Genomic DNA, 20,616 nt, shown 5'->3' with positions numbered 1-20,616 from the left:
CTGTGTCAAAAGTCTTCTTTAGGTCCAGAAATACAAGCATCCATATCTCCTTGGTCCAATTATATGTCAGGTTAATGCAGTTTCTACAGCCATCTCAGACACTGACGACGGATTAGAAGTTTGAGGACAAACAAAAGTTGAAATAAATAGGCCACACAGAATGGTTTGATACATGGTTTATTGATTGACAGATAGCATAGAGAAGGATACAGCAGGCACAAAATACAGCACTGTGATTGACCAGTAATATTGCAAATGATATATATGGTATCAGTTTCTGTTTACTTCATCTATTCAGATTATTCTCTGGACTCCCCCATTCCCCAACTTAAAAAAAGTTCATTTTTTTTGCTTGCTTGCTGGCTTCTAGGGTTACATTTTGTGGAAAAAATGCTTCACTTCTATATAAAAAAGAAAAATATAGTACATTCATTGCAGATTTGGAAACAGGTTTCTTTGGAGAAGATTGTATTAGTATTATTAGCTTATTACTTAAAAGATCATACAACCTGGCCTACTATTTTACCAGTGTTTAAACACATGCATGTGCTGTAATCTTGGCTTTATAAAGACGGAGGGAGTATATTTGCTAAAGGAATACCTAATGATGCATTTCGATTACATATTAAATACACTTGGCTAGTTATTGCATTCACATGTGCTATAATCTATATTGCATTATTGCAGCAAGTGGGCCTCCATTGCTAACTTGGTTAATCCCTGTTCGTTTTGCATGTCTACCCAGTCTCCTCCCGGGGAAGCTGTTGCTCCACATCTCATATAATGTTGGCTGAAGGCGCTCATGTAATATTGACACAAACGGGGTGAAAACTACAGACTTTTAAATGTTATTGTTGCTGTTACTAGAAGACAACACATGGCTTTAAAGTGTCCCTCCACCTTTCTTCGATTGCTCCTTGGCGTGTTGAGAGTGCAAAGCTGGATTAGAACCCCAAGTGACACTTTTAGACCTTTTAAGCTCTGAGTGCATTGCTATTCTGTCACCGCACCACCTATCACACCAAAGACAAACCTACCTTGGGTGTGCAACATTATAGTTAATGGCGAATTTGGCTCGGGCCACTGGGGTTCGTCACAAACAGTCTGGTTTTAACAGTGCGTGAGCCAAATTAATTCATGCTTCTACTGGACCATCAAAGAAATGAAGAGGAAGTAATGACTTATTCCTAATAAGAGCATTGTTGCTGATAACAGTCAGACGGCATGAACTTAGTCATCAGTTATTGCACTAAATATCTACAAATGACCAACAGGGAAGCCGGTCGGTATTCCCCGAAAAACACAATTCAAACAAAAGTTAGAAGAGCAGGAATTTCTAGTATTGTGCATTCAAAATAACATTTGAATGAAAGTGCATGAGCTTGTGAAAGTGCAACTAATTGAAAAATACCCTGTCTTTGTTACAAACAGCATTTACCAGCACACAGACAGGGAAACCAGAGATGGACGTGAACCTGCAGAATCTCCAGAGGGCCACCTCATTCAGCTGAGGAAACTGAGACGGATCCATCCAGGCAATCTAACATGGTAAAGCAGAACGCACACTTTCTACTGACATCCACATTTAAAGACGTTTCTCTGAGTGCCGTGATGACTGTGCGATTGTAATATACGACTGGAACAGGGAGTGTAAGGGAAGGGGAAGAGAAGGGGACTGCCAGTCGGCCTGCTCCCTGGGTGAGCTTCTCATCCTCTGCGAAGCTCCCTCAGCTCTGCTGCCACTTTACGCAGCTCTGCTTCAATCTCCAGGAGCTCCTGGTGGGTAGGAAGGAAAACATGAATAATCTCTGCAGGAGATTAAATGAACCAAGATCAAAATGTTAAGCTCTTTTTAAAACTCCAAATAGTGTCGATCAAGGGTCTGCAACCTTTACAAGCTAAAGAGTTATTTCTGCTTTCAGGTCAGAACAAATAAAACCTATTTAGAGCCCCAACTGTCACATAATTTTTTTGGAAAAGAAATTTTAAAAAACAGCTTATAACTTCAGATAAATATCTACTCCTGTAAATTTTTAAAGAACCACCAAAGAACCAGAGTGCTGTTAAATATTACAACGTGTTTTCATACTTATACTGCACTGGTGAATGAAAACAAAACACATTTCAATTTAAAGTATCATTAAACAGTCAACAGTAGCTCATCAATGTGAAGATTATTTCTGAGGAAAAGGACGTCCAGATATCATATCCAGGTCATTCTTTATATTTTCCTTTGTGTTGTAATTCATTGTTAAAATAGGTCAAGATTTAATTGTCAAGTAAACCTCTAAAGATGTGTAAGAAGTTGATATATCTTTTGCACCTAATATAAGGAACTTGAAACGTTCCACTGCTTAAGAGGAGGGATTAATAACTGCAAAGTCGAGCTCAGACCTGTCTAAATGATTGGGTAGATGTGTTTGCAAATCTCTGCCTCAACAATACATTTGTTATGAAACATGGTTTATATTTATTTTAAGTACATTGGACATTTTGCCTTTGGGATTACACGAAAAAGAAGAAATGTTGAACTCCATCATAGTTTGAAAGTGTAATTGGTGCGGTTTGCTCTGACTCACCTCCCCTTCATCTTCTTCATGATCCTCTTCATCCTCTTCATTCTCGTCATCCTCATCCTCTCTAACAAACTCTTCCTCCTCCTCATCATCCTCTCCATTTTCTTCCTCCTCCTCTTCCTCATACCTCTCCCTCTCAAATTGCCGTGTGGCTTCATCGCTGGCTTTCTCCATCACTCTCTTCTGCAGCGGCTCCTTCAGCTCCGCTGCTTCGTTCGTCTTCTTGACTTTCCCATCTGATTTTTCCACCTCTCCTCCCTCCTTGTCTTCGTTATTTTTATCCGTACTGTCCTCTCTCTTCCCGCCTTGCGACTCCTGCTTTTCCTCCTCCTGCACCCATTTCATCTTTCGGACAAGCTCCTCCAGCTCCTCCTGCTTCTCCTTCCTCTCCCTCTCCTGCTCTGGTTTGCTGACGTTGCTTTCCTCCCTGAGTAGCTCCTCCAGCTCTTTCTCCACCTTCTTTTTCTCCACCATCAGCTCCACTTCATTCTTCTGTCTTTCTTCCATATTTTGCTTGTCTGAGTCCTCTGGTCCTTTGTCCTCTCCCTCGTTGCTCTGCTTCATCTTCTCCTCCTCCTCTTCTTTTCTTAGCTCTGTTTCAGAGCCTTTCTGGTTCTCCTTCGCAGCTTTGTATCGTTTCGTTTTGAGCTCCTTCAGCAGCTCCTCTAGCTCTTCATCATTCTTCTCCTCTTCGCTTTTCTTGGTGACCTCAAGCTTTTTGGATGTCTCCTCTTCGTTATCGTCAGCCTGTGGCTTCCTCTTGTTGTCTTCATCCTCTGGCTTTTCTCCATCACTTCTCATATCTTTCTCATCCTCCTCATCCCTCTGCTCAAACTCGATCTCGTCATCGCCCAGATTGTACTCGTCCCTCTCCTCCTTCTCCCGCTCTGCAAAGATTGGGAGACAGTATCAGTTCCATTTTGACTTTAATAAAAGCAATGAGAAATAAAAGTCGCACTTCCATGTTTTGCTGCATTTATGAGCAGCTGTCAGTGGGAGCCTGTGCGTACCGTCATCAGCTAGCTTTTGCAGTTCTCTGAGAAGACCCTGGTGTCTCTGCACCTCGTTAAGTTCCTCTGCAACAGCAATGGAGCACATGAAGAAGAAGCAACAGTGCCTTGCAAGGATATTCACACTGCATGAGCCTTTTCATATTTTGTTACACATTAGCGACAAACCTCAATGCATTGTATTTGAGATTTTTTTCTAATAAACACAAAGTATCAGTTGGGAAATGGAACAACAAGGCCACATGTTATTCAAAAGATTTTATAAATAAAAACCTGAAAAGTGTAGCATGCATTTATGTTCTTTACTCTGATCCATTGCTGCAAATTCCCTTCATGATTTGCTGAATTAGATTTAATCTAAGGACGTCAAAGAAGTTTTTTTGTGAAGTGAGCAACTATTTGTTCTGGTCTTTTTTTTTTTTTTTTTTTTTTTTTTTTTTTTTTAAATCACAAGAAGAAAGTTATTGATGAAAGAAAACTATGTGAAGTTTGCCTCAATCCATATCGGGGAAACATAAACATGTGGAAGAATGTGTTCAAATTAGATTAGATTAACAAGAAATTATTATTATTGTCTTCCATTACAGATGCATTCATTATTTTGCATTGCTGTAATAAAATCAAAGTAAAACACACCACAGTTCATGGTTGTAGCAGGCATGTACAGTACATTTAAACAAGATGAACAAAACTTGACTTCGGTTTTTCTTCCACTCTGTAAAATACAACACGTATCTTCTACCTGCAAGCTGGGATCCACACTCATGGTGCGACCCGTCTTCATTCAGTGCCTCCTGAATTATACATTCAACCTGTTGGCAAAAACACCACAGTTAATATCTGAAGGAGAAAAGCTGAACAACAATGTAAATGCAGAAGGCTTCTTTCTGACCTTTGCATCATTAAGGGGTGAGGTAACTGGTCGGCTTCCCACTGCGAAACCAGAGCAAACAAACCAGGAAGACTGAACGTTAAATACAAGAAATATCAAGAATCATTTAGTAATCACAACACCTAATAGCGCCGCAGCTGAGCGACTGCATGTCTTTAATCCTGCATGGGCGTGGGTGGAGCTGTTCCCTCATTAAGGTGAGTGCAGTTACCCCAGTGAAGCAAACCTGCAAAGGAGCTTAACTTTGCGTCCCTCTCGCTCAGAGATGAAGGCGGCTTTAGCTCACAGGTAGTTTTCCCACCAGAGCTAAGTCAGTGGCCAACTACGCGTACCATTAAGGGCACACTAAGCAGCTCCCTCTCTGCCCTTTCTAAAAGGAAGACAATTTAACCAAAACGTGAACTTTAATACAAAGTGAAAAGACTCAAACCACATCCACTTATATACTTGGTCCAAAAAAGCCCAACTTTCCTGTAGTCTTTAGAAATGTCTTGATGAAAAGTTTCTCCACCGCTCCTGAACGAGATTTCGTTTGAGTCTTTCTACTACCACTCAACATTGTGCCTAAAAAGTCCAGAAAAAAAGAAATATTCTAACAGATAAACAGTATTAGAGGGTGAAGTCTGATCTATTGCTAATTTTTAGCTGACAGCACGCTGTTCTTAAAATGACATTTTATATAAATGACTAACTTTTGTATTATTTTAGTTGTTGTGTCAAACCAGGAATATTTACCTGAATGTTTTAGGTGAATAATAATAATATAAAAATGATAATATTTTTTAGGAGTAAATTCTAAAATTTTGAGCTTCACTCAGTCTTAATGTATTTTACAACAAAACATTATGGAATGAATATTTGTGGTCTAAAGTAACTAATGATTCTGCATCAAATTTTCCATGAAATATTGCTAAAATATCTTGTTCTTGTGAAACCAGCATCATCATATTATTACCTAAGAACCTTCAGTGCTTAGCCGGCCCATGGCATAGGCAAACCAGGCCGCTGTGAAGCTTCTCAAGGCCAGAAGAGAAGTTAGTTAGTTTCTTTTCCTTCTCTTAGTAATATGCTTAAATTCAGCGGGTCGTCACGTCTGATCTGAGGTCTCAAAAGGTCTACAGATGTCAGAAGATTCAATTTATGAAGCAGGATCTTGCATTTAAATTGGCTTTGCGGTACATGAAGAGTAGATTTAAAAAATTTAGTATTTCTGTTAAGTGTGTTTTGGATTTTAACGTAAACCTCCGGAGGAAAGTATTTACCGTATTGATAGATTTGTTTGCCTTCCTTATTTCACCTGGTTCATATTTACCGGTTGTTTCTGCGCTGGATTTACATCTAATGTACATTTTTACTGAAAATGAATCAGTCAATACATGTTTACCAGTAAACTCTCTCACCCTCTCAAAACGCATAAAGCCTAAATTGTTCAAAAGGGATACAAGTGGTGGTGGTGCGGTGACTAATGGGTTTAACGGGAAACGGGGCCCCAAATCTGCTTGGGGCCAATAAAATCTCAGGGTGTTCCTATTTGTTTTAATCACAAATAAATTAAACAGATGAATCCCATGTCTGTAGATGCTTTTAGTTGGGGGGGCGGGGGGGATTCTTCATAAAATCCGGTAATTTTGAATAAAAATGTTAATTGTAAATGAATAGAAGCTCGTTCCAGGCTCATTTCGTTGGTTAAATTTTAACATGTTGAATTAGCGCACTTCAAAGGTGGACGGCTAAGGCGCCGGCACGTGTTGCTACCGCACGCGCACCTGTGCGGGGGCTTTAATTGGCTCTTTAAACGTGCGCGTGAGCTTAAGTGACTGCGTTTTATCTATTTAACCGACCCAGCATGGTGGTCGCTCAGTGACAAACGCACTGAAACGGAAGGTTGGATGCGTTCAGAGCGGGTTATGTAACGTCGCTCGTTAAGCGCATTAACTCTAAACCCTCCGGGGTTTTCGGCAATAGGTGAGCGAACCTGGTTTCTTGTCGTTCGATAAACAACATTTCTCTTGTTTCCAGCCCCGTCGGCAGCAGCTGAGCTGATGCAGCACTGCAGCAGAGTGAGAAACGGGAGGCTTTCATCCGGAGAGACAACAGCGCATACCCGCCTTTTCCAGCCTCACCGCCTCCTCCCGCATGGAGATGAACAGAAACACGGAGCAGCTCGTAAATGTGATGGTCGCCTACCTCCGACAGCAGCCCAGAGAAAAATGGTGGTTATCAGAATTCCCATAGGATCCGTGAGAGGAGTATCCTGCAGGAGATAACCTTCAAAATGCTGGGCTGGCTCTTCCTCCCACACCCGCTGAGTGTGAGGTGGAGCCGAGCAGCAGTGTGTGTGTGTGTGTGTGTAGGGGTGTGTGTGTGTGTGTGTGTGTGTGTGTGTGTGTGTGTGTGTGTGTCAGGTGACCGAGCCCAGCCAGATCAGAGCCCAGCACTGCTGCCAGGAGGTCAAGTGTTGCTTTGCTGTCAGGGTCTTAACAGACCTACACAACAGACTGTTAAAAAAAAAATCTCACACAGTTCCATACCCAAACAAGCACATCTTCATCCTGTTGGCTCCTCTTATATTCTGCACAAGCTATGAAATAAATCACTACCGTATTGATCTGGAAATATGACCAATTACTCTTTTTTTTTATTATTCAGACTAGTTCATCTCTGGAAAAGATTTGTAAAACAGTCTTTAATTTTACACATTTTTTGAGACAACTAAAATGTCCAACAATATTATTGAAGCATTTTTGCACTTTGCTTTTTAAGTTTGGTCAAAGTTTCTTGGAATTTACACAAATAAATGTAAGACTTTGTGGTGGCATAAAGGCCCATTTATCTCACATACTGAGCAAGATGATGTGAAAAAAAAGCAAACGTTTGGATTTTTTCCAGGCACATCTGACTTTTGGGAAGGATGCAGCACTCGCTGGAGGGATAGTACCCAAGGTGTTCCCTGGACTGGGAACACCTTGGGAACCTGCAGGATTAGGGATGTCTGGATCTCAATGTTGGGTCTATATCAATGTGACCCAATTTTTCAAAAAACAGAAAACCCTGAAGGACAATCAATGGCATTTTCTTCAAGGTCATATTAAGATTTATTATTCCAAAAACCAACTAATCCTCTACTCTTAAAAGAAATATAAACAATTCACGATACACGTATGATTAATTTCATTTTATTAAAAAGGACATACAGCATTTCTACTTTTAATATTCAGCAGCACTGCTCTGTTTCACGAGAAACAATGTGTTCTAGTTTTTCTATCCATTTGTGTGGAGTAGCGTCCTCTGGTTGGGTTTTCATCTGGCTTTAGGACCAGGCCTGTGTGGTCGACTGTTCTGGTTGGGTCCAATGTATTTCAGAGGCGTGTACTTTGACTGCTCTATCACTTCCAGACCCAGATAAGGCTGCAGGGCTTGAGGAACACGCACGGTTCCATCCTGAAGACATACAGTCACCAAGTCAGTTACTAAAAAAACGGAAGATGAAGGAAAAGATTTGAATGCATAGGACAAAAAATAGAGTTTGTACAAAACACTATTTTCATAAGCTGTAAACATACTGCGCAAAAAAATGTATTCATGTGCTTTGAATACAATTTGTTACAATTACAAAATGTTTTGTATTAGGGATGTATGTGATAAACCAACACAAATTTGTGCAGAATTATGACAGAGCAAAATGATGCATGGTTTTCCAAGTTCTGAAAAATTTTTAATAGTGTAGTGTGTGCCTTTTCATTTAGTAATATTTTTCCCGTATGGAGAAGCAGATCTCATTTTAAGTTTTTCACATCAATGTTCATTAATGCTAATTGCTTTTTAAATTGATAAAAGTTAATGTGAAATGTTGTATTTCTCATCCGTTTTACACTTTCACAAAAGTTTTCTTATCACTTTTAGTCTCAAGTTTTAAGTATATTTTAAATGTATTACATTTTAAGCAATAACATGTTTTATTAGCATTTTTCTTTTATATGTCTGTTCTACTAGCTAAAGTACAGAACAAGGCAAATTTTTAATCGATTAATCGTCAAAATAATCAAATTACTCGATCACTAGAATAATTGTTTACAGCAGCGCTGGTAGTAAGAAACAGTACTTTTCAGAAGCTGTATGACTTTAAGTCCCAATAAAATAGCTTTAAAATTGATTTTATTTGTACTCTTTGTGACTTAAAAGAGTTTTTGATCACTAGTTTAGTCATAAAAGCACACAAAAAATTATTATTATTTTTTTTTTTACATTTTCCACTCAAACACTGGAAATCTTATTCTGCATTCCAGGCGTTCTCATTTTTATCATGTTAGCCGTTTGTGCCTTACTTTGGTTTGATGAGTCTCCAGGATGGAAATAATCATTCGAGGAATTGCACACGCTGTAGCGTTCACCTGGGTTGAAGAAAAGTAATAGACTGTGGATTTAAAGTGTGATGTGGAGCGGCAGGAGCGTACAGCAGTGGTCTGCAGCCTTACAGTGTGGGCGTACTGCAGACTGCCATCCTGCCTCTCATACAGGATGTTGAGGCGTCTGCTCTGATAATCCGTACAGTTGGACGCGCTGGAAACCTGATACACAGGAGAGAGCTCTTCAGAAATCAACCTGATCAGTCGTTCAAAGCAACAGCTGCTTGTTTTTAACTCAGCAGAGGCAGATGAAGATGTCTGGCGTATCTGGACTGTTTGGGGAAAGTAATGAGGCTGACCTCTCCGTAGCTGTTCCTCCCTGGCATCCACGCTTCAATGTCATACTTCCTGTAGGCGGGAAGGCCCAGCTCCTCAGTGGGCATGTCCAGCACTCTGAAATCAAACCAATGACAGCAACATCAACGAAAGTACTCATGACTCACAAAAAAAAAAAAAAAAAAAAAAAAAAAAATTCTGACTGGGACATTCCAACTTTTAACCTTAAATACAGTTAATGAGGATCATCAGTAAAATGTGTTATTTATTAATTCAGTTAATTGCAGTGAAGCTAGAATGGATTTAATATGTTTTGTAACATATTTAGATTTTTTTGTTGTTGTTGCATCTTATTTGTGATCTCAGATCAACTCTGATGCTGCACAGTTGTTTGTTTCCTCACCTGTAGTGAAGCTCCAGCGCAGAAAACATCTCCTTCTGCAAGGAGACGAAGTCCTCCAGCAGCTGTGAGCTCTCCTGTCCCGTCTCATTAGCCGTCACTCCAAACATCTCAACCTGAAGCAAAACACAAGGGAACAATAACATTAAGCTTTTAAGTTTAATACGATGAATCTCTTTCGATTGGATTTTTTCCTCTCGCCATCATTTAAAGTCTTTCCCCGGGTAAGACCTCCTTTGTGTTTGACCTTATTGAAGTGATGGACTCTGTAAAGTCCCCACGTCTCTCTGCCGGTGTCCGTCTCGGCCCTGTAGCAGGTGCTGCTGCACACTGTCCTGCAGTGAGAGACGACATGCTGGCACAATTAAAGATAGGAGTCGCTCCATCTGAAAGATGAAGGAGTGAGGAGAGCTTCTAACCTGACTGGCAGGTCCTTCCAGTTTACTGCATGATCCATGAAATAACCTGTGGAAATACAAATAAAAAATGAAGCACACAACACTGATTTATGCACAAACCTTCTAGCAGTAAGGGGAAGGTAAATGTTCAGTATTTATTAATGGCTTTTCTTTCAAGAGCTATAATGTTTATACAATAGCATGAGGAACAGAGGTGTGTGTAGTGACAACGTAAAGGTGAACAAAGCCTCACCTGCCACCCCGACCTCGCCTGTCCCAGCCAGGTTGAGGTCTGGGAATCGTGCCGGGTCCAGGGAGTAGACCTGAGAGATGTGGGCGTTTGGCTGCATCCCACAACCCTCCTGGGGAGGATGACAGGAGAGGATAGGAGACGTTACTGAAATCCTGGACAGAAAACCAAGCAGGCTGGACAAAAAACAAACAAAAAAAAAACATTTTACAGACAACAATGTTTCAAATATCCTGTTTGTGATTACAGAAACAAGATTTTATGAAGAACTAATCAGGATGTCTTGAACATAAACATGTGAAAAGCTCAACCCTTTCTGATTGACTGATGTTTTTCAATTAACTGATTAACAACTGAATAGAAGAAAAGATGCTTAATAGCAGTTTTTTTTTGTTGTTGTTTACAGTATTCGAACCAGGTGAAACTAAAATTAGGCCACTTGAAGAGTTCTGGGTAGAACACACTTAACGTCCTAATGTAGAAATTTTGCAGATGTGAAATGTGTAAATGTAAAATTTAATGACTTGTTTTACAGCTGCTTTCTATATCCAACGTTTATGTGTATAAATCAAAATAAAGCACAAGTTGACTCAAAATATTTAAAGTAAAAAGCAAGATTATAAAAGCACTTTGAGCAATTTGTAATTCACTTAAATTATGTGAAGAAATAATAAAACAGTTTGCAGAACAAATCACATGACAGACAGGTGATATAAGAATTTTCTATGTTCTTTGATAAATTGTATGTTTCATGCTCATTTTAGACATTTTCAACACATTTTAAGCACAACAGGAAGTTGAGTGCTGTATGTTGATTGAATCAAGGAATGAGCCCATGGTCGTCACCTCTGGACCCCATGGACAATTGGGGGGGGGGGGGCTCTGAGTATAAAAGGCAGAAAAGTCCCATTGTTCAGTAGAGTCTGCTGTGGATTACGTCCGGATGCCCAGTTACGTGATGCTGTAGCTCTGCCCGGACTGTCGGCTCTCCAGTTCACTGTGTCACGGTAAGAGCGGATTGAAAGAATTTATTTACATTATATGTTGTTGTGTAAATGAATTTGATATTGAAATGAATAAAATGAATAAAAGGACACATTTACTCTAGCAGAACAGCGTGTTGTCATTATTTATCACTGATCACCCCCGATCCTGCTTAAAATTTCACAAAACAACAGGTAGAAAGTTGCTGTAACCAAGACAGTCTCTCTTTTAATTTTGAAAAACTGGTAGGAAAGACTCAGATTCATTAAGTTCACTAATGAAGTGTTCAGGCCATGAAATTGTTTTCAAACCCTGCAAACAAAGACAGGTTGACTTTAAAAAATGGCTTTGTACGACTAGCTGGAGCTCAAGCTGACAAGCATTTAATCTAAGCCCATACTGCGGGCATTCAGTAAGATTTTACTACTGTAGCTGACAGATGTGGTACTCACAAACACCACTCCCTTCAGCATGTCGGGCACAACCATGGGAACGAAGCCCTGCAGCAGAGGAAGAAAACTCAGTTTCCACTGCTTTTCTGACTGAGGACAATGACTTTACTCATTTCGCATTAATCGCAGATGATTTTTCCAAACCACAATCATACCCGTCGCTGCAACGTGTCGAGAGCAAAATTCTGGAGTGCGATTTGAAGTTTTGCCCCCGCTCCTCTTAAATAATAGGACCGATGACCGGAGACGTGAGACAAATGCCTGCAGCAGATGGCAGACAGACTATGAACATTCTCAGTGCTCAATGCTTGCTGCACAAGCATTGAGCACATTGGGTGAATTTCAGCCGACCTCTGCCGGATGAGGCCCAATGCCTCACCGAGCTCTACGTGGCCTCTTGGCTTAAAGTCAAATTCTGCAAACAAAACAAGACCGTTTTCTTTGGTAAGCATGACAATAATGCCTTTCAAGCCGTTTTTAATTTACTATTAATATCACTCACCTGCTTTCTTTCCAACCAACTCCACCACCTTAGCCTGGCTCTCATCTCCGACTGGCTTAAAAAAACAAGACAAAAAGGGAAACTTCACTTCCACAACTTCTGCTGCACACCGAAATCTAATTAGAAATGCCTGGGATTAGTTTGTTAAGTTCTCACCACGTCAGGGTGTGTGTTGTTGGGCAGTCGGAGCGCTCGGCTGTAATGCTCCTGGTCCAGTTCGGTGTCTCTAAGGTAGAGCTGGTTCAGTCTGTTGCGGATGTCCCGGCCCTTCTGCAGGGCCTGGGTGAACTCTGGAAGCTGCAGCAGAAACAACTAAGTCAGACACAAAAGATGCAACACATTCAACCTCATCTGGTCATTTGGAGTAACCAAAAGAGAAATTGGCTCCTGAGGCTGCACTTACATTAGCGAGGACCTTCTTGTCGTTTTGGTTCTGTGGAAATAATAATAAGAACATTTAGAAACAGCTTTACAGTACGGGTTCTGTTAAAAATTGTTTTAAAAATTAATTATTCTGGTGATTGTTGTGTCTTTTAAATGGATAAAGAAAGCAGGCACATTCTGCTGATTTTTCATCTAACTATCTAGCATATTTTATATTAGCAATGCATAAGAAAATCCAAATAGCCATTTTTGCGTGATTTAACATCCATAAAGTATAGGGTTAACCTTTTAATGATTTTTTAAAAATTACCAATTGAGAACTGGATAGCAAAAACTACATAATAGGAGATTTATTACTATTATTATATTATTGAACCAGGTGAAGCCAAAACTATGCCACTTGAGGAGTTCTGCACAGAACATATTTACACACAAAAAAGGTTTTTCATTTTAATATGTATTCTTGGTGAACTTTTGGCTTAATCGTTGCTCTTACAGAGTTGTTGTTTTTTTTTGCAAATTGTATATTTTAGATTCTACATATTAAAATGAGCGATTAATCGATTGCCTAATCAGTTGAAGATTATTTCAATCATCAATTTATCATCATGAATCCGTCTTAGCCATAAACTTGTCATTTCTTTGCTTTATCTTGTCACATTAAGTCAAGCTGAATGAGATCAGAGCTTACATTTGAAGACTTGTGGATTCAATTTCTAACTGGTGCAAAACAAATCTCACCACAAGAGTTCTGACTGTCTCACTGATGCATCTTTTCTCCTCTTCCAACTCAAAGATTTCTGTCCTCACAGCTTGGAGCTCCTGCCACACTCTCACCTGGAGCAATACAAGTACGAGGTGAAAGGTCAGTCAGTATCATCGAAACAAAGCTACTTTCTGCATAAGAAGAAATTACGACAATTTTAAATGCCTTACAATTTTCCTGACATCGTCCCCTCGCAGGTCGCCCTTCCTGTTCTCCACATTAGCAATGACTTTGTGGGTCTCCTCGCACACCGCTCCCATGTCCAGCTCAGGCTTGTCGCTGTAGCCTTCACGGACATGCTCGTACAGACTGCTGCGGGCTCCATGCCGGAGGCGATGCGGGACATTACCGCCGCCCCTCCGCCTGGAGAACAACTGTCCGCGTATCGGTTGTAACACTGTCAGAGCGACGCCTCTAACTCTTGCAACCAAACTGATGCAGGTCGCCATGTTTCTCATGCAGACCATGCTGGATTCAAGGAAACCCGGAAAATCTAGCTTCATTCACACCAGTTGAGAATCCCGTATGCTTCTCTTATTCAGTGATTTGTATTTTATTTTAAAAATTTAAAATTTAACAAAAGTTAAATAAATATATGATCATTTAAATGTTCACACATTTTTTGTTTCTACCATAAAAAAGATAGACAGTGTATTTTTATAAAATTGTGCTTCAAACCAAAAATCAAATAGCATTTTATTGTTTATATATATTTTTCATTTCTGGTTTGTTATGGGAACCTGTAATTGCCAGAGCATTCATAGACAGTATATGGATATGCCTCTATTATTTATTTTTTTATTTTTTCTGTTTTGTTGACCTGACTGGAAATGTTTGGTATATACCTTGAATGCACCACGGAAGCGGAAATCAGATGGGAAACAAATATAATGAAAAAAAATTAAATTAAAATTATTACTCATCAATCACAGTAAGCGCTAAACAAGAAAAAATAAAAATACAATCGTTTTTACTATTTATTAAGCATAGCTCATTGCATTGGTACAATTCCTTTCATATGCAAACAATCAAAATTTTCTTGAACAATTTAAGATATTCAAATATACTTCAATCGCCTGAAATTTAAGTTGCTTTTATGCATTTTTCTGCCTTGCTGTTAGCCATTGCCTTCATTGCTGTTAACCTTCTCAGGTTCTGTTACCATAGCTGCCGTTACCAAAATAAAACAAAAATTATTTTGGTTTTAAACAAAAATAACTGCACTCAGCTTCCCTTTACAAAATATTACATATAAATATATTTTATAACTTTTTCTATTCGACAGGAAACGGATCATCGGCAAACAATTGTCACGAGGCAAACTCAGCCAATCAGAGTGAGCGACAGTCGAACGTTGCGGTAATCCGGTTCAGACATGACAAGAGCGGCCGACGGAAGCTCAAGTCCGGGCTCGGTTTCTGGCCACAACAACTCCACTTTTTATCACTTCACCCTCCAGCTGAGCGCGTTGGTGGCTCTGTGTTTCAGTAAACAGATATGCGTTGCAAATATGCATCTTTAGATAGGACTCCAAGAGTTTCCTTGTGAGGTTACCCTGTCGGTCTGTAGGTAGGGATGGTGTTACACCGGGCTCCATGAGCAGAAACTAGCCTAACGAGGCTGCATTACAGGCCGGGGGACGAGCAATTCGGTCGAGCCCGGAGGACGGAGGAAATTCAAATGCTCCCAGGTTTCCATTAACAACCCGGCTGCTTTTTCCACAGTTTGTCTGCTCCAAACGGACTTCTCATTTTTTCTGCTGAGAGAGGCCCAGCCAGCTTTCACGGTGGAAACAAGAAGGAGAGCAAAGGTACATGAAGCAGTAAACCGTTGCTACCACTTGAGCTTGGTCTTCAACTCTTTCACACCCAGAATTGAATAAAAATAAACAGAGAAGCTGGAAAAATCCATATGAACCTACATGCACACGAGTGTAAAAAAAAATCAGTCATTAATTTTATCCCAGAAGGAGATATTTAAAGTGATCTTTTTTTCCCCGTTCCTTTTAGCAGAAGACCACGTTTTCATTTCACGTTGTGTCTGTTCCTCAGATGAACGCTGTGCGGGGGGCACAGTCACCTGGCGTCCCCAGCCATGGCAGGACGGGGACGGGGGAGGAGGGGAGCCTCTCTCAGACAGCGACTCAGAGGAGGAGGACTTCCCAGATGACAGCACCACCCCACTGGGGGACTACATTACCCATGGTGAGGAGGTCTCTGTCTTTGCCTGTCTGTCTCTCCTCCCATTCCTGCCTGTTCTAATTTCAGTCTCTCTCTGTGTTTTAGGGTTAAAGCAGCTCCTGGATGCTCAGCAGCTGTGTGACGTGACATTGCTTGTTGAAGGAAAAAAGTTCATGTGTCACAGGTGCAGTTGGGTAACCTTGCTTTACAGTGCTGTGGATTACTATAGCAACTTGGCATGGGTCAGTTACCTATATCAAGGTATCCTAAAAACTATGCTTTGTGTTCTTGTTGCTGCTGCACACTGTCTGTCAGCTGGCTCAAAGAAGACTTTCATTTGGTCGAAGCTCAGTAATGGAATACATTATTGAAATATTTACAATTCTAAAAATCATGCAGTCGTGATACTAATGTCTGGTTCACATGACAAAGCACACCATCATTGGGATGGCACTAAAGATAATCTCAGGAGATGTTGCTGCTTTGTGTGTTGTGTTAAACGTAACCTAGGGCGCTTGATCAGGACCACTCCAACTTCAAATTGGGGATATTCAACATGTTGAATTGTCTTGGTATCACAGCATGCAGCCAGTTTAATTTAATACGTAGCCAATCAGAAAAATTTGCAATTTTTTACAGACAGAAAATGCATAGCAATAATTCCATTATGAATATTAACATTATTAATTAAAGTCACAATACAAATTTAGAAAATTATTGAAATAACAAAATTCCAAGTGTAATAATCAATGTTTAATCATGTTTAGCAACAGTAGGAAATATCGTTGCTTTTGTGACGTAAACGCATGAAATAATTAAAAGTTTATGGTTTATCATACCCTAGGAATCATAATAATCACCCACACCTGGTGGTAAATTAATGTAATAAGAAATAATAATTACTAAGTCCAAACAAAGCATATTGTTTGTGATGAGCATTGACATGTCCTCTGTCCCTCTGCGTCTCAGAGTCCTGTTAGCAGCTGTGAGTCCGTACTTCCGAGCAATGTTCACCAGCCCTCTGGTGGAGTCCCGCCTCAACGAGATCCGTCTGGAGGAGGTGACGCCATCTGTCATGGAGACTGTCATCCAGTTTGTTTACACGGGGGAGGCGGGTCTTTCTCTGGAGACGGCCGAGGACTTGTTTGTGGCAGCCAACCGGCTTCAGGTCATGCCCCTTCAGGACCTGTGCTCCAGGTATGGTTGAACCTCTATGGTTCAGGTTTTTATGCTTTAGCTTTTGAAAGGGGTGCAGTATTACGTAAAATAGACTTTTTTTTTTTAGCTTTATATCATGTTATAATGTTATTTCCACAAGCACCTGGTGCAACTGTGAGTCTGCTGGTTCTTCATACACACTAGTTGTTAGTCCAACGCTCCTAAGAACAGTTGTAAACAGCATAAGTAGAAGCATTTTTCTGATGACGTGCTGAATTGGAGTGTCAGAAAGGACAGAAGCTTCTTAAAGAGACAGAGGCCAAATTTCAAATGATCAAATTTCTTTTAAGTTGTATTTGATATATACAGCATTTTTATAACAAGTAAAGGTAACATATACCTGATTGTGTTATAAAATGTCACTGTATGTCTGAAAAATACAAAGTACCACTCCTTTTAATAAAATAAGAATAATAAGATGGAGTTTTAACACGCTTGCAATTATTTCACCTCTGTATTTTATTGGGGTTTTTGTTGGAGGATCACTAAAAATTCCAGTAAAACATAAAATGTGTGACCCTGATAAATAATATTAAATAAAATTGTTGATGTTTGAAAATGTGATTGGTTTCTGTTGTTCCTGTTTTACCAGACTTAACTGTTCAGTCATTTGAGTCTGACCTAAATGTTTGCATCATGTATTTATTCAGTTAGAAATATCAGAAATATGTATGTGTAATTGGAGTCCATACAGACTTGGACTGCAACAGAGAGCCTTGCATTTCCACTATTATTTAGAGCATAATGAATGTATGAATGGTATCAATGGAAAAAAATAATGTTTAAAAAAATTCACCCAATGTTAAAGGCATTGTGTCATTCAGTAGTTTCACCATCCTCCTTTGAATCTCTCCAGGTTTCTGTTCGAGCACCTCTCAGTGGAGAACTGCCTCGGCATGTACTCGCTGGCTCGCTCGCACCACGACCAGCTGCTGCTGCGCGCCTCCCTGCGACTGGTAGCTCAGCACTTCCCCCGGGTGGCGCGGCAGAAGGACTTCCTGCTGCTCGACCACGGCACCCTGGGCAGCCTGCTGAGCTCTGACCGCCTTGGAGTGGACTCCGAGGCCGAGGTTTATGACGCGGCTCGCCGCTGGGCAGAGCACCAGCCTTTGGATCGCTACGCCCACATGCCGGCACTGCTGCACCACCTGCGCCCGGGACTGCTGTCCCAGGAGGAGAGCCGACGGCTGAGCCAAGAGCTGGGGCCCGCTGCTGCTGGAGAGGGCCTGGGGGGCCCTCTGAGACCAAGGGAAGGCATGTTTGAGAAAAAAATTGTCTGTGTGGATCTGACACCTCGGGAAGATGAGAACTTGGTTCTAAAGGAGTACACTGTGGACTGCTTTGACCCTCGGACAGGGAAGTGGGAGAAGTTAGCGGCTCTGTGTTCTCTGGTGAGCCCAGGGTGCACGGCGGTGGGGGACAGGTTGTTTGTAGCTGGGGGGATCCTCCGGACCGGCTCTGTCTCTGCCGCCGTACACGAGTATGATGCCGTGTTGGACAGATGGATAGAAAGGCCTGCGATGGGCCAACCCCGCGCCATGCTGGGCCTGCTGGGCTGCGGCGAGTCGCTCTACGCTTTGGGTGGTTGTAACCGCTCCGCCCTGCTGGACTCCAGTGAAGCGCTGGATCTGACTTCGCTCCAATGGGGTCCCGGGCCGCGACTCCCGCTCCCTCTGCGAGCGTTCGCCTGCGCGGCTCTGCGTGGACGCCTCTACCTCCTAGGTGGAACCACGCTTGAACAGAACAGGGCAGTGGTGCACTCAGGTGTGCTCATTTATCACACCTTGACTGACTGCTGGACACGGGTCGCGCTGGACTCCGGCACCACATGCCTCGCTGGAGGTGTGGCGGTGAGAGGAGGGGTCTGCGCCATCGGAGGATACATGAGGGATACCACCAAGTTCCTGGATGGGAATTACACCAACCTGGAGACTTTAGATGCAACGGGTCGCGTCCTGTTCTTCAGAGAGGGGAGGGGGGCGGGGGTGGAAAGGGAGGTGACAGGGGGAGGGGTGATGGTCAGCGCAGAGCAACGAGGGGTCGCCTGCGGTGGAAGTGACCGGGCTCCGAGTCCAGTCGTCTTTCCCGGTTTGCCACGGCGGATAGCCGCAGGGGGCGTCGCTCGGTGGAAGAGGAGGATTTATGTGCTGGGAGGAGAAAATGGCTCGCGTTTCTATGACAGCGTGTACTGCTGGAAGCCTGGCTGGCGCAGCTGGGTGCAGAGGCGGGAAAAACTTCCCGGAGAGACTGGAGGGGTCAGCCAGTTTGGGTGTACCACTCTTAAATTCCCCAAAAAGCACATCCTGTCCAGACTGAGACTAGCCAAAGAAAACTGCAAGAAGCCCAACGACTAACTCGACAGAAAAGCCCGGCAGAGGCAGCCTTTCTTTGGCTGCTTAATGATCTCATGCAATGTTGTTTTAATTAATTTAAAGAAGAATATCTACTTTTCTACATGTGTGCAGCCACCATGCAGGCCTATAACAGATTAGATCCTATAAAAGGGATTATCTCTGATAGTCAAGGAGGAGAGTTGGGCACTTGAATGTTTCCTAATTCACCATTTAGCAAAGGAATAAATTCCTTTCAAAGAAGAAAATGTGACATCTTTGGCTTTTTGTTATATTTTTGAAGCTATTTAAAAATCACTAATGCTGTGAATTTCCTTTTTCTCATTGCGTTGTTTAGAAACTGAAATGTTTTATGATGTGTTAAAAGTGATCTTATGTCCTATCTGGGCCTGTGATGTGCGGTGACACTGCAGTTAAGGGCTACACAAATAAACTTCATAGAAAAATATGACATTCAGCACCTTTTCTTGCCCTTTGTTAATTCAGATGACATTCAATTCAAGGGAGGTTTGTAAATGAATATTTCCATTACTAGAGTTTGGGTGGGTTTGACGTAGAATAGCTACATTTGAGCTTGCAATGAGTTTAGCGTCCTTTAAACCTGCAGTATATAATTTTTGTAAGCAATATTTATTCAAAATATTTGTTAAAATTGTCACTATGTCTTGACGGTACAAAATAAGGCAGATAATTTGTGAAAATCGAGCTCCTCTGCATCCTCCCTGTGGTTCTACTGCCATTTGCAGAAATACAACACTCTGTCAGAAACAACCAAAAGAGCCAGAAGGAGGGTCTTAGTGCTGTCAATCAAGCTCATGTGTACTCTTTTGCTGTCTGCTACTCTACAGCTCCAATTCCCAAAGTAGTTAGCATGACCACTGATGAAGGTGAATAAACACTGGGGAGCACATACACAGGATTGATTCACAGCACTAATACCTTCCTAGGTCTTGATTTAACAAGGTCTGCAATTGTATCTTTTCAAACCAGGTGGGTCTGAAATGATTCTTTGGAAACTGCAGTTTGTTTACTCTGATAAGCAACTGAATATTTTTCCTCGTGAAATATTTAAATATTAAGTGCGACAACAGAGCAAATAGCGAAGACATCAAGAAGAGGGGAAATGCAATCATACATTTTGAAAGCATAAAAAAAATATAACATCCATGGTATGGAACCTTTCTCCCAGCACTCTGTGTTTTTAGTAAGCATCTGGTTTACATAGTTCTTATGATCCAAACAGGTTCTTGATAGCTTTCATTTAAAAGCAGTGGCATTATCCAATTAAAGGAACAGTCTACTTTTTGTAAAAACATAATTTCTTGATGACTAGAAGAGGAAATAGGCATTGAGTCAAGTCAATGTTGGTAAAATGGCTGTCAAAGCAAAAAAAAAAAATGCCCACATTTCACCTTAATTTTCTACCAATGGGCAACAGAAAGGAGCTGATGTGACATAAAAAGTTAAGAGAGCTGTAAAAAAAATCCAAAAACAACAGATTGCCTGTTGACTTCTTTTCATGGTTTGGTGTTAATAATTAATAAATAAACTGCTGAATCTGCATATTACCC

The 20,616-nt window shown here is 41.2% G+C and overlaps 3 protein-coding genes across 3 annotated transcripts; 1 reads left to right on the top strand and 2 right to left on the bottom strand.

Moving 5' to 3' along the window:
• Positions 1 to 160: 160 nt before the first annotated feature.
• Positions 161 to 6,823, bottom strand: LOC129359372 (cilia- and flagella-associated protein 251-like). The gene is made up of 6 exons (XM_055028950.1): positions 6,666 to 6,823; positions 4,479 to 4,519; positions 4,329 to 4,398; positions 3,587 to 3,652; positions 2,580 to 3,463; positions 161 to 1,776 (listed from the first exon to the last, which is right to left on the bottom strand). The coding sequence occupies exons 1-6, from the start codon at positions 6,709 to 6,711 to the stop codon at positions 1,708 to 1,710; spliced, it is 1,176 nt and encodes a 391-aa protein (XP_054884925.1). The 5' UTR covers positions 6,712 to 6,823; the 3' UTR covers positions 161 to 1,707.
• An 815-nt stretch (positions 6,824 to 7,638) lies between these two features.
• Positions 7,639 to 13,769, bottom strand: sars2 (seryl-tRNA synthetase 2, mitochondrial). The gene is made up of 16 exons (XM_055029079.1): positions 13,467 to 13,769; positions 13,272 to 13,367; positions 12,550 to 12,579; positions 12,303 to 12,443; positions 12,147 to 12,201; positions 11,996 to 12,059; positions 11,800 to 11,905; positions 11,645 to 11,692; positions 10,212 to 10,320; positions 9,980 to 10,025; positions 9,808 to 9,895; positions 9,564 to 9,676; positions 9,184 to 9,277; positions 8,954 to 9,046; positions 8,804 to 8,869; positions 7,639 to 7,919 (listed from the first exon to the last, which is right to left on the bottom strand). The coding sequence occupies exons 1-16, from the start codon at positions 13,761 to 13,763 to the stop codon at positions 7,779 to 7,781; spliced, it is 1,587 nt and encodes a 528-aa protein (XP_054885054.1). The 5' UTR covers positions 13,764 to 13,769; the 3' UTR covers positions 7,639 to 7,778.
• Positions 13,770 to 14,573: 804 nt separating this feature from the next.
• si:dkey-260j18.2 (uncharacterized protein LOC325231 homolog) lies at positions 14,574 to 19,496 on the top strand (the record flags this gene model as incomplete). The annotated part of the gene is made up of 6 exons (XM_055028088.1): positions 14,574 to 14,632; positions 15,021 to 15,106; positions 15,348 to 15,500; positions 15,582 to 15,660; positions 16,446 to 16,673; positions 17,551 to 19,496. Coding segments are annotated over 6 exons (2,103 nt in total), but the record flags the coding sequence as incomplete, so codon positions are not given.
• Positions 19,497 to 20,616: the final 1,120 nt, after the last annotated feature.

This window comes from Poeciliopsis prolifica, unplaced genomic scaffold (assembly GCF_027474105.1).
Source record: "Poeciliopsis prolifica strain line A6 unplaced genomic scaffold, Auburn_PproV2 SCAFFOLD004, whole genome shotgun sequence".
In the NCBI taxonomy this organism is placed as follows: Eukaryota; Metazoa; Chordata; class Actinopteri; order Cyprinodontiformes; family Poeciliidae; genus Poeciliopsis; species Poeciliopsis prolifica.
The sequence above is the reverse complement of the archived record's forward strand: the minus strand, read 5'-3'. Positions and strand labels throughout refer to the sequence as shown.